Below are 12,254 nucleotides of genomic sequence, written 5' to 3' on the forward strand. Positions count from 1 at the left end.
TTGCCTAAGGATCTTCTCACCCCTACTGTTGCACCTGGGCTAGATCGCGATGGTTCTCAATCTCTATCTCAGCGCCTGGTGCCCGAAGCCACCTTCACTCCTACTGGACTCAGGACAGCCGAACCAGCCAACTTTCCCTCCGAGGACCGCCTCCAGGTGCTTATTGCTCAGGCAGTTGAGCGAGCTCTCGAGGCCAGGTCACAGGCAACCAGGGATGAGTCGGTTAGTTCACTACCAATCCCTCAATCAGCTACTGTGGCATATCAGGCGCCTTCTTCCCCGTCTCAATCCTCATATTCCAGGGCCTCATCCCCTCATGAGTATGATCTAGAACTGGATGCACCATGGTCGGATGAGGAGGCTCCTCACTCGGATCCTCCAGCTTCGGGGGGGTCTGTTTAACCCTTCTCTTTTTGTTCCCCTGCTCTGTAAGAACAGCTCCACAGCCCATATCGGGCCTGATCCCCTGGCACCGGCAACTTCGACTGCACCAGACTCTGAGGCGGACCCAGTCTTCACCGAACCGGTAACAACTCAACACCGTGTGCCCTGTCCACCCCTTTTCCTGAATGCGGTCTGGAAACAGTGGGCCTCCCTGGGCACCTTTTCCCTTCCCAGTGGGAAGGACAAACAATTGTTCAACGTTGCCCAAGATTTGGCTGATGCGCTGGAGGTGCCCGTGGTGGACGAGCCCCTGGATCCTCTTGTATCCCCTACTGTTATTTCAGGGGATATATTGGAGGCCCTGAAGGCAGAGGATCGCAGATGGGAACTAACATTCCACAGAACCCATCAAGCGACAGCGTGGGCTGTTAAAGCAGCCACCTCTGCTTCCTTTTTTACTAGGTCCTCTCTCCTCTGACTCCGGCAGCTCCAGGCCAGAATTCCTGCGGAGGATATCCGCACACATCAGGACCTGAGTAAACTTGTGGTGGCCGCAGAATATTTTTCCGACGCCACGCTGCAGGCTGCCAGATATTCTTCCAAAGTCATGGCATTGAATGTAACTGCACGCCACATGCTGGCATGCTGATGCAAAGTCCAAATGGCGCTTGTCAGCAGCTTTGTACCAGGGGAGAAAACTGTTTGGGGAGGCTTTAGCGCCTTTCCTAACAGAAAATAAGGACAAACGCAAGGTGCTCAACCACCTCATAAAGTGAACAGACAGAAGGACTACCTCTTATATCCGGAGACAGTCCTTTCGCTCGGGGGCTAATACTAGATATAACCAGCCCAACCGTCCCTTTCCTGCCAGGTAAGACAGGCCACCTGACAGATCATTTTCCCAACCCAGACAGCAATTTCAGGGCAAGCGGCCCTTTTGAGGGGGCGGTCGCCCATTCCGTCAGTCCAAGTGACTCTCAGGTGGCTCCTCCCATAGGGTGCAGATTGTCCCTCTTTGCCCACCAGTGGGAGGCCACCACCATGGACGCCTGGGTTCTGGACACCATATGTCATGGTCTGTCCCTGGAATTTGTCTCCAGTCCCCCGAGACATTTCATATCTTGCCCCCACTTAAGAAATACCACAAAGAAAGACCTAATGCAAGAGGCCGTTCGTCACCTCATAAGCATAAGGGCCATAGAACCGGTGCTGCTGGATCAGAGAGGTCGGGGATTTTATTCCATCCTCTTCGTCGTCCCCAAGGCCTCGGAGGGATGGAGAGCTATCCTAGATCTAAAAGGCTTGAATTATCATCTTGCATACAAAAAATTCAAGATGCAAATGCTCCACTCCATCTTGAGAAGCGTATGACAGGGGAATTTTCTGACGTCCATTGACCTCACGGAAGCATACCTCCACATCCCCATCTCTCTCAACCACCGCAGATTTCTAAGGTTCGCCTATAGGGGTCATCATTACCAATACAGGGTGCTCCCGTTTCGCCTATCCTCGGCTCCAAGGGTCTTTACCAAGATCCTGGCGGTTTTGGCTGCTCACCTGAGAATGATGCCTGTCAGAGTCCAGTGTTACCTGGACGACATTCTAATCCAGTCATCGTCAGTCCAGGTTGCTCAGTCGGACCTCGAACTGGTGATAAGGGTGCTCCAGAGGCACGGATTCTCAGTAAATTTCTCCAAGAGTCATACGGTCCCCACAACCAGGCTATTACGTCTAGGGACCGTCATAGACACGGTAGAATGCCGGGTCTATCTCTCTCAGGAATGCCGGGACAGCATCTGGGAGTTGATCCTCCACGTATGCAGAGAACACACAGCAACATTGGCCAACCTCTCCCAGTTACTGGGAAAAATGATCTCGGCCATTGCAATCGTCCCTTGGGCCAGGCTTCATTCCAGGAACCTTCAGTGGTTCCTACTCCCCTTCCAAAGGCTGAACACCAGCTCCTCCAATCGAAGGGTAAAAGTCCCTTATCATATCTTGCAGTCCCTCAAGTGGTGGCTCTCTCCAGCCATAGCCAGAAGGTCTTCCTACAAGGAACCCAACTGGCTCACCCTCATGACAGACGCCAGTCTGTTCGGTTGGGGAGTGCACCTTTGGTCGCAGTGGGCCCAAGGTCATTGGTCCCGCTCAGACCTCCGACACAACATAAACTGGTTAGAGCTCAGAGAAATACACCTGGCACTCCGTCACTTCCGTGACAGAGTAGCAAGGCGTCACGTGCTAGTCCTCATGGACAGCGTGGCGGCAAAAGCCCATGTGAACCAGCAGGGGAGTACCAGATCCCGTGCCCTCATGACTGAGGCCCAGTTACTGGGCTCCTGTGCAGAGGCCCACCTCGCCTCCATCAAGGCTGACCACATATCAGGGGAGGCGAACAGACAAGCAGACTTCCTGAGCGGGTCCACAGTGGACCACTCGGAATGGTGTCTACATCCGAGCCTCTTCAGGGAGATCTCCAAACGCTTTGGCTTGCCCATATTGGACCTCTTTGCCTCTCCAGCAAACATTCATCTTCCATGGTTCTTCTCCCGCTTCCTGTCCCTAGGAGCAGAGCGGACGGATGCTCTGCGGAGTCCGTGGCCAGAGGGACTGCTTTACGCATTTCCCCTCTCCCTCTTCTTCCAGCGATTATCCGCAAGCTCCTTCAGGAGAGAGCGGAGCTTGTTCTGGTAGTCCCGTACTGGCCACGGAGACCATGGTTCACCGACCTCGTGAACCTCTCCATAACATCCCCTTGGAGGATTCTCCGGATCAGGTCTCACTCAGCCAAGGGACTCTTCTTCACCCAGATCCCCAATGGCTCCAGTTAGCCGCCTGGCACTTGAGCGCAGGATTCCTATCCTGGGAGTCTTGCTCACCAGGGGTCATATCCATGATCCAGGCCTCCCATAGGCCCTCTACTAACTGCATTTATGATGCCACGTGGAAGAATTTCTGTTCATGGTGCACGAACCGTAATTTATACATCTCTGACTTAACAATCCCAAAGATATTAGACTATCTCCTAGATGGTCTGGAGAGGGGTTTGGCGCCGAACACGTTATGCAGACAAGTAGCTGCTCTTTCCACTCTTCTTACCTGTGACACCGCAATATCCCTTGGTCAGCATCCGTTGATTCGTTCATTCATCAAGGGTGCCACAAACACCAAGCCCCCTGTGGTGCATAGGTACCCCTCTTGGGAACTGCCGCAGGTTCTTCGGGCTTTCACTAAACTGCCCTTTGAGCCTGTCAGTACGTGTGATTTGCGATACTTGTCACACAAGGTATCCTTCCTGGTGACTATTACTTCAGCGTGGCGGATATCAGAATTAGCGGCACTTTCTACAGGGATGACCTATGCATCTTTCAACAGGACCGGGTGGTCCTTCGTCTAGATGAGTGGTTGTTAACCTGGGTGATATCGCCCCCAAGGGGCGATTTCATTTTTAAGGGGGACGATGGAACGAAAAGGGTTGACGCGGGGGCGAAGGAACGAAAAGGGGGCGATATGGGGGCGATGGAGCGAGAAGTTTTAGGGACACTTTTGAGACTTTTTTGTACAGTGAATCGCTGTATATCTGTCGTACAAAAACATCAGATCACTCGCTATTAGTGGATTGAATTGTGTTTTCAAATGTTCCTCCAGCTAGCTTCAGTACAGAACGCCGTACATATGTGAATATGCATTGGTTTCGTTTTCGAATTTTTGTTGTGCTCCGTAAAACATTTTGTATGTCTCTTTGTATTGTACTTTTTTAGCGTGCACTCCAGTTCGATATTATATTTTCTTTGTGTCTTTTTAATCCTTTTTACAGTGTGCGTGACTATATATACTTACCTCGAATCTTAATTTAGTTTCAGAGTTTTCGTCTTGAAATTCTTAGTTCCTGCATTGCGGTTTGTTCTTGTGCCATTTTTATATTTCTTTTTGAGTCTTAAATTTCACTTGTAATTCAATCATTAAATGTTACTATTTCTCTTTTCGGGCATTTCACTTTCTTGCAATTGAATTTTGTTTTCAGTGGTCATTACATTTAAGTGTCTTGAATAAATAAGATAATAATGAAATACACGTATCACGAAGTTTGGGAATAAAGTGATGGGTAGCACCAAAATTTTTCACAAAGTTGAGATAAAGACTGGAAATAAATTATTTGCATCGATATGTCCTGCTGACAATTTTAAAGAAAACAAAAAAAGTGTTTGCATAAATTGAAGAATTATTTCTTACGAAAGGTTATGTTGAGGGAGGGGGGCAATGAGAACTTCCTCATTGGCTCAAGGGGGCGATTCGTTCAAAAAGGTTAAGAACCACTGGTCTAGACCTACTTTTCTACCAAAGGTCAATTCTTTATTCCATAGGGCTCAGGAAATCGTACTTCCAGATTTCTGCCCTAATCCATTACACACTCTGGAGTGGCAGTGGCACCTTCTGGACGTTTGCAGAGCACTCCATTACTACATCTCACGGACAGCTGTCTTCCGCAACTCCGAAGCCCTCTTCATTTCCTTCCATCCTTCCTCCAAGGGCCGGAAGGTATCCTCCTCCACCATTGGCAGGTGGATCAGGGCGTGTATTGCGGAGGCATACCAGTCTGAGTCATTGCCAATTCCACGACATTTCACGGCCCATTCAACCCGTAGCATGGCTACTTCTGCAGCTTGGGGCACTCAGGCGTCCATCGAGGACGTTTGTAGGGTGGCCATGTGGTCTTCACCATTACCCTTTATCTGCCATTACAAGATCGACAGGTTCGCCTTGGCGGAGGCCTCCTTCGGTAGGAGAGTTCTCCAACAAGTTTCACATCAAAGTGCCACATCGGACCAGTCTACTACCCACCCTCAGGGACAGTAGGCTTTGGTATGTCCCATTGGTGGATTCTCCATCTCCAGTGCTGGAGAAGGGGCGTTGTCTTACCTGAACGCCTTTTCTCAGCAGGGAGATGGAGAATCCACTCCCGCCCTCGCAGGTCCTTTAGGCCTACGGTTAGTGTCAGTAGCCAACACGTCTTGCTGTCAATCAATGGCTTCGCCCGCATCGAGACTGGGACACCCTGGTCCAGGACAGGCGTGGCAAGTTTGGCTGACTTGATTTGATTGGGCAGGAACACAGTTTAAACCCATGGGTGGCTTCTCCATCTCCGTGCTGAGAAAAGGCGTTCAGGTAAGACAACGCCCCTTCTTTAAAGAGCACTGGTGCCACTACTCGAAATTTCGCCACCTGAATAAACCCTTTTACTAAGTTCTTATCAATGTAGTCCCTCAACTCCTTCATCTACGTCGGAGTCATGGAATACATTTTTGGTTTGGGAAGTTTCGCCCCGGGCAGGATCTCCCTGAACACCTCCATGAGGTCTTCGTACTCCCTCAGGACGGATTGCTGCTCCTCCCCCTCCTCTGATGCTCCCTTGCTGCACTCAGCGGTTTTCTTCGCCTCCCCTTCCTTCTCAGGCTGCTCTTTTCTCTTGCCAGAAGGGTTTGGGGCCTGCTTCCTTATAATTATTTATTTTGAGGCTTTCTTCCAATAGATCTGGGCCCCCCACTTGGCTAACCAAGCCAGGCCCAGGATCATATCCTCTGCCATCTGTGGGGCGACCATAAAATGAGTAGTCTCTTGGTGGTCCCCAATTCTAGCTGCACCATCTCCGTCAGATGGGAAGTGGCTTTGCCTCCTATCAATGTGCTATCAATCTGCTTGAACTTCACAGCCTGAGTCTATGATGGCCTTTACCCTCACCCCCTTGCGGGATGCCTTGAGGTCTACCCTAGCTTCAAGGTGGTTGACAGGTCCACTTACCATCGGGTCGTCCTCTCCTTCACTCTCACTGCCATAGAGAATCATTGTAGCTCTTTGGTCGGGGTTCCATCCCCATCGCTCTCTTGGATGGGGGACCTCAACGACCTGGGCTGCTGCTCGCGATTTCTCCTTCCCCTTCTTCATGGCAGGTTCGGGAGGGGCAGGGGCAGCAGGACCCGCTCTAGGCATTGGTGCTGGGCATACCATTGCCCAATGGCCTGGTCGCAGCGGAAGCACAGGATGAAGGCGCGACTCAAAACTTCAGCAGAGGTAGGGGACGCCATCGCCAGCTGCTTACCTCCTAACATGAACTTTTCTTGATCCCTCTTCAGCCGTGTCTCAAACTCTTCGCAGCCTTTGCATACTGCGAGGTCTAGCTCCATAGTGGTGACCAGCTGGTATCAATCATTGAGCCGATCTAGGATCCCTCGGGCAAGGCATAAGTGGAACAGGTCACAATTCAGCCCTTCTCGGAAGTACTGGGTCAGGAGTCCTTCGGGCCAGTGTCGTAGTCTCTCGTGATGCTCCTGAACTCTCTGATGTACTCCGCTACAGCTCTGCTCCTCTGTCTAGCAGTTTGGACCTCAGCCTCAGCATGTTGGGTTTGCGTGGGGTTGCCAAACTGGGCTCTGAGCTCTCCCAGGAATACAGCCAGGTCCCCCAGCTTGGGAGCTCCCTCGTCGTGTAGGGTGACCATCCCTTGCGTGATTTCTCCCTCAAGGTTCGCCACAATAATCTCCACGCAGGCATCTTCGTCAGGATACATCTGGCCAAACTGATCCGGGTGTAACTGCACCTGATTTAGGAAGAAGGCCAGCTCTCTGGGGTCTCATCAAAGGTTGCTTTTAGCGAGGGGGGCTGCTGGGCTCTGAGCACAAGCCAATGTCCTGGAACCCACTCCCCCGCATAGGGGAAGGGCCCAGGTTGAGCAGCTGGCTTTGATGATTGCAGCAGCGGCTGATCTGCCATGCATAGTGGTTGTGTGGTTGTTGGAGGACCGGCAGCCCCGGGTCTCAGACTTGCACTGTACTGAGGTGTGGCAATCCCCTGGGGGCTGGCCGTCTCCCCAGTTGCAGTAGTCGCTGCCCTCAGGGTGGATCGAGATGACAGGCTTCATGTGGCTGGCAGGAGTTGGCTGGACCTCTCCCGGGGAATCCACTCCTGGTTCCCAGCTGGCTCCTCTCCCCACACCTGCATGCTATACCATCTCTTCCATTGCTGCTCAATCAACTGACTGCTGCCTACTGCAAAATGCCTCCAGTCCACCGGTCCTTTCCATTCCAAAACTTTCCTCCTCTTCCATCCAGGCATCTTCCCCTGAGTCTTCACAGCACTTCTGGAGGTGACCGGATAGGGTGTAGGGGCTCAGTACCCCTTAATTGAATTTTAAATTTAATGAGAGCTGATTTAATGTTACCACTCCAGTCGATGATCCCAACAAAGCAAGCATACCTGAGACATTTCAATCTCTACTGCTAGATTTTATTAGGAAATGCATTCTGGCAGTAATGAACTCTAAGTCAGCTCTGATTAAACTGGCGCAAAAGCAATATGTTCAAAGTATAGCTACCCCCTTCCCCTCCTGACCATGCAGGTCATATTACCCAATTAAGCTGCAGACAATTATTATGAGAAAGAACCTTTAGTTTCCAAAACAATCTCCACAGCTGCAGATACGACACACATTTCATTCTCTCTCCCTGTCTCTGTTAGCAAGTCAAGAGAACAAAGAAAGAATCTGGAACAGCATGAAGTTTTTTCCGAACTTGACAATTAATTTAGATGCAGCAGCAAACACTCAAAAACAAATTGCAGGTCCTACCGATATTATTTTCAAATATCAAATGCCTCAAAAAAGAATACTGCTATTGACAGTGATATTTTTAATCTAGTCTTTATGCTTTGCAACATAGACAGATATATGGAAATTCTAATAGCAGTGCAATATATTGAATAAAACTTTCCTTAATATTAGAAAAACAGATTTCAGATAAAAAATACTGTCAATATATCTACTACTATTATAGGAAATACAGCAGTTCTTTTTATGTTACATTCAATTTTAGAAAAAGCTAAATAATGTTATGCTTGTAATATTGACATTATGAAAGTTGATTAATATTAATAGAATTGTTTTCAATACTTTAAACTTTCTAAATAATAGTGTTAATAATTTATAAACATATTACATAAATATCATTGTATTGAAGTCAACATTAAAATAAAAGTAAAATACAATATATCTACATTTATAACAATAAAAGGGAAAAAAAGAAAACAGACTTTATTCTGAAAAGTATACAATATTATAAACTATTATGTTTTCAAAGTCCAGACTTAACACTGTTTAATATAAATAATAGGACAAATATTTTATAGCTTACTGAATAATAATTGCAGATGAATGGACTTTTTCTCTTTTGTAGTTGATGTGTCCGCAACAATACCCTTGCAAGTTTCATCTATGGATTTTCACTTGGATCATCAATTCTCCATATCAGTGACTGAACCTACATTACGCGAACAGCAGCTCCAACAGGAATTGTTAGCCCTCAAACAAAAACAACAAATCCAAAGACAGATCCTCATAGCAGAATTCCAGAGACAACATGAACAACTTTCTCGTCAACATGAAGCCCAACTACATGAACACATAAAGGTGTGTGATGCAGCTTGAAGGGTAGGGATGTGGGGTATATGTGCAAGCTTATAGTTCTTATATATTATATTTTTAAAAATTCAGTTTGTGTATGTGCCTCCCTGCCTCCCTGACTGACACACTGACTGGAGTATTATTCTTGCTGATGTGCAAGAAGTTCAGTTTCCATAGTGTCTTAGTGATTTAAGCGAACAACGAGAATAAACAAGACTTTACCAAGGGAGTCTCTTTATTCTTTTTTGTTCTAGTTCAGGCTAATCTTCATCCCAAAAAATGGTTTCTGAAAACTTAGAACCAGAGCTAGTTACATGGGGAAAAAATTGTGGATTTGGCTGGAATGTTCAGTGGGGGAGGTTGAAAACCACATGGACAGCAAAGGTAATATCATCATGATCAGCAAAAGTGTTTTGTTTTTCTGCTACAAGTGCTAGCATATATTCTTATTGGAAGAGTGAATGAAGACAAGATTGCTATGTACAACACATGAGGGAAAATGCTAATTTCCTGAACAGCACAGCTAAAGCTCTTCAGGAGTGACAAGAGAAGAGAAAAAGAAACCAGAGGACAGGAAAATCTCTTTGGTGGAGACCAACATATGGAAAATGTATTCCAAAGAACCATTCTGTACTAGTAGAGCTCAGAAACTGGTGCAGGCTCTCCCTTCAGAGGACAAAAGATACTTAAATAAATCCCCATTGATCAAAGAAACTTAAGAGCTGCTTTGAGAAAAAGAAGAGGTGTGCCATAATGGTGGGTGAGCACAGGCTGAGAGGGAAAGAGATGGCTAGATATAATGCAGATCAGAAAAAAAATCTGTATTAGAATCAGTTTGCTTCAACTCATAGAACTGTAAGGTATGAATGGACTTTACAGATTATTTAGTCCAATCCACTGCCCAGAACAGAAATCCTCACAACATCCTGGAAAAATGCCTATCCATTTTTTTTCTTAAAAAACCTCAATTATGGAGCACCCACAAATTCACGGGAAAAAGCTGTTCTTTAGGTTAGTGGTCCCCAACCTTTTGGGCATCAGGGACCGGTTCCATGGAAAGAGGTTTTTCTGCAGACCGGAAGGGGCGTGGTTTCACATGCTGCCTGCATCCTGCAGATGGGGCTTCGCTTGTTTGCGTGGACCAGTTTCTGACATGCAGCGGCCCAGTTCTGGTCCATGGATTGGGGGTTGGGGACCCCTGCTTTAGGTAAAACATATCCAGTTTCTGGAACTATTCTTCATAGAATTTAGCCTCCAAGCCCCTTGTAATCCTTGCTGCATTCTCATCTGCCCTCTTTTCACTTCCTCAGCATTGTTTTGACATGTGACCAGAAGTGGGCACAGTGTTCCATTACTATTAGCTGAGCAGTGCACCATAGACTAGTACTATCACTTCTTGTCTTTTTGACACAATTCCTCTGTTGAGTCAGCCTCAAATGGCATTGGCTGTTTTGGCAGCTACAATACATTGCTGGTTCATGCTTTAGCTGACTGTGTTCAGCAGGTCAGCGGTTCATATCTCACCGGCTCAAGGTTGACTCAGCCTTCCATCCTTCCGGGGTAGTAAAATGAGGACCCAGATTGTTGGGCGCAATGTAAATATATATATATATATACATTGCTTACTAGTGTACACCGCTTAGAGAGTGCTTGCACTTAAAGCGGTATATAAGTCTCATAAATAAATAAATAAATGCTTAATCTGTGGCCCACCAAGATTCCACAATCATTCTTACAAGTACCTGTGCATCTGATTTTTCCTGCCTAAGTGCAGAACCTTGCAATTCTCATCATTATTGATAGCAAAATATCTAAGGGCCAATGCTCAAGTATATCAAGAATTTTTTGAATCTTGAGACTGTCTTGTGATAGTCTAGCAATCTCCCACTTTTGTGTGACCTGCAAATATTGTAAGCATCCTTCTCTTATCTAAATCATTTACAAGTATGTTGATATGGGCCCGATACTCTCCATGTGGACATAGTCTCATTAAGAATCATTTATTGAAAAAAGATTGTTCAGTCAACTATGAATCCATGTCGTTCTAGTTCATCAAGAAGAAAGTTATAGTTTATATTATCAAAAGCCTTAATGCAGACTAAATATACATCTGTAGCATTCCCTTGATCTACTAACCTAGTTAATTTAAATTTAAAATCCCTTGGCATAGATGGTTAAAGTTCTTATCATAGCATTAAGCAATCAGTTTTCTATTTGTAATGAATATATTAACTACCTTGGAGTTTTTATCCTATATGAAATTTCACTGATAATCACTTACTAGAACCAAAAAACCTGACACTATAACTAAACTCACCCATGCAGTCCACAAGTTCATCTCATCAAATTCATCCTATCCCAGCACCTGAGGGGGGTCTTGGGTGTTTTTTGAAAGGTTAAAAGGGGAGCTTTCAAAAAGGGGGAAAGGTCTTCCATAGGGCAGGGGTTGCCAAAGAAAAGACACACTTCCTAGGTCCCATAAAATGGCAACTTTTAAAAAAGCAGGCCCACCCTATCCAATCTGGTAGGATGGGCAAATGTCTTTAGAGAGAGTTTCTATTGCAAATAACTTGGTCCCGTGCCATGTAGGGATTTAAAGGCAATAATTAACCCCTTGAATTGTGCTCTTAAATGGCAACATTTACACCTTAATGCAGACATGTCAAACTCACGATCTTACATGACGTCGCGCGATGTATTGGAGCTTTTTCTCCTTTGCTGACAATGGGGTGGGCGCGGTTTCCTGGTGATGCATCCGGCCCGCGGACTGGCAGTTTGACACTCCTGCCTTAATGTTTGTGGCAAGGTTAATGCTTTTAAAATGAATGTAATTTGCTAGTTTATTATATATTTTATGTAGAATATATTATATTTGCAAAAAAATTTTCAAAATTTTAATACACGGTTTCACATTTTTGTGGGAATCTTTTGTTCCAAAATACAGTACCTTTTGAAAAGACTAATTTTTCAATTAAAGAACTTGAACTTTATGCTTTTATTATGATTCATCATACGGTCAGTCACATGTTCATACTGGATTTGGCATTTTTATCTACTTATTGAGCCCTTCCCAAGGACCTGGGATAGGAAGAGGTTGATGTTTTATGGTACTTAGAGGTATTGTCACAGGATGTGAGTTGTATTGAGTAAAGCTTTCTTTTGCAGTTGACTGATGGTAAATTTGTCAATGTCGATGGTGTGCAAATGGTGCTCCAGTTGCTTTGGGATTGCCCCCATTACTATTAATACTACCTCTGCTTTATTTTGTCTTTGGACCTGCAAATAGAAATAGACATTTCATCAGTGCAACAGTCTAGAATGAGGGTTACCTTGCTGCATTCATAATCTGTGCAGGTTTGAATTCTATGTGGTGATTGGCTGCTTGTAGGGAAGTGTCCATTAATTGGTGGGTGGATTG

General features: G+C 46.1%; 1 protein-coding gene across 8 annotated transcripts in view; it reads left to right on the forward strand.

Annotated features, from left to right (window-relative positions):
• LOC120307309 (histone deacetylase 4-like) overlaps nucleotides 1–12,254 on the forward strand; it is a 172,588-nt gene that overhangs the window by 141,635 nt on the left and 18,699 nt on the right. For all 8 annotated transcript variants that reach the window (XM_039341953.1, XM_039341955.1, XM_039341954.1 and 5 more), the window contains one exon: nucleotides 8,610–8,842. In XM_039341953.1, coding sequence (XP_039197887.1) covers nucleotides 8,610–8,842 — 233 coding nt within the window. The remainder of the gene's footprint in view (nucleotides 1–8,609; nucleotides 8,843–12,254) is intronic.

The sequence above is a fragment of the Crotalus tigris genome, unplaced genomic scaffold (genome assembly GCF_016545835.1).
Source record: "Crotalus tigris isolate CLP2741 ecotype Arizona unplaced genomic scaffold, ASM1654583v1 scf7180000017774.6281472, whole genome shotgun sequence".
Classification (NCBI taxonomy): domain Eukaryota; kingdom Metazoa; phylum Chordata; class Lepidosauria; order Squamata; family Viperidae; genus Crotalus; species Crotalus tigris.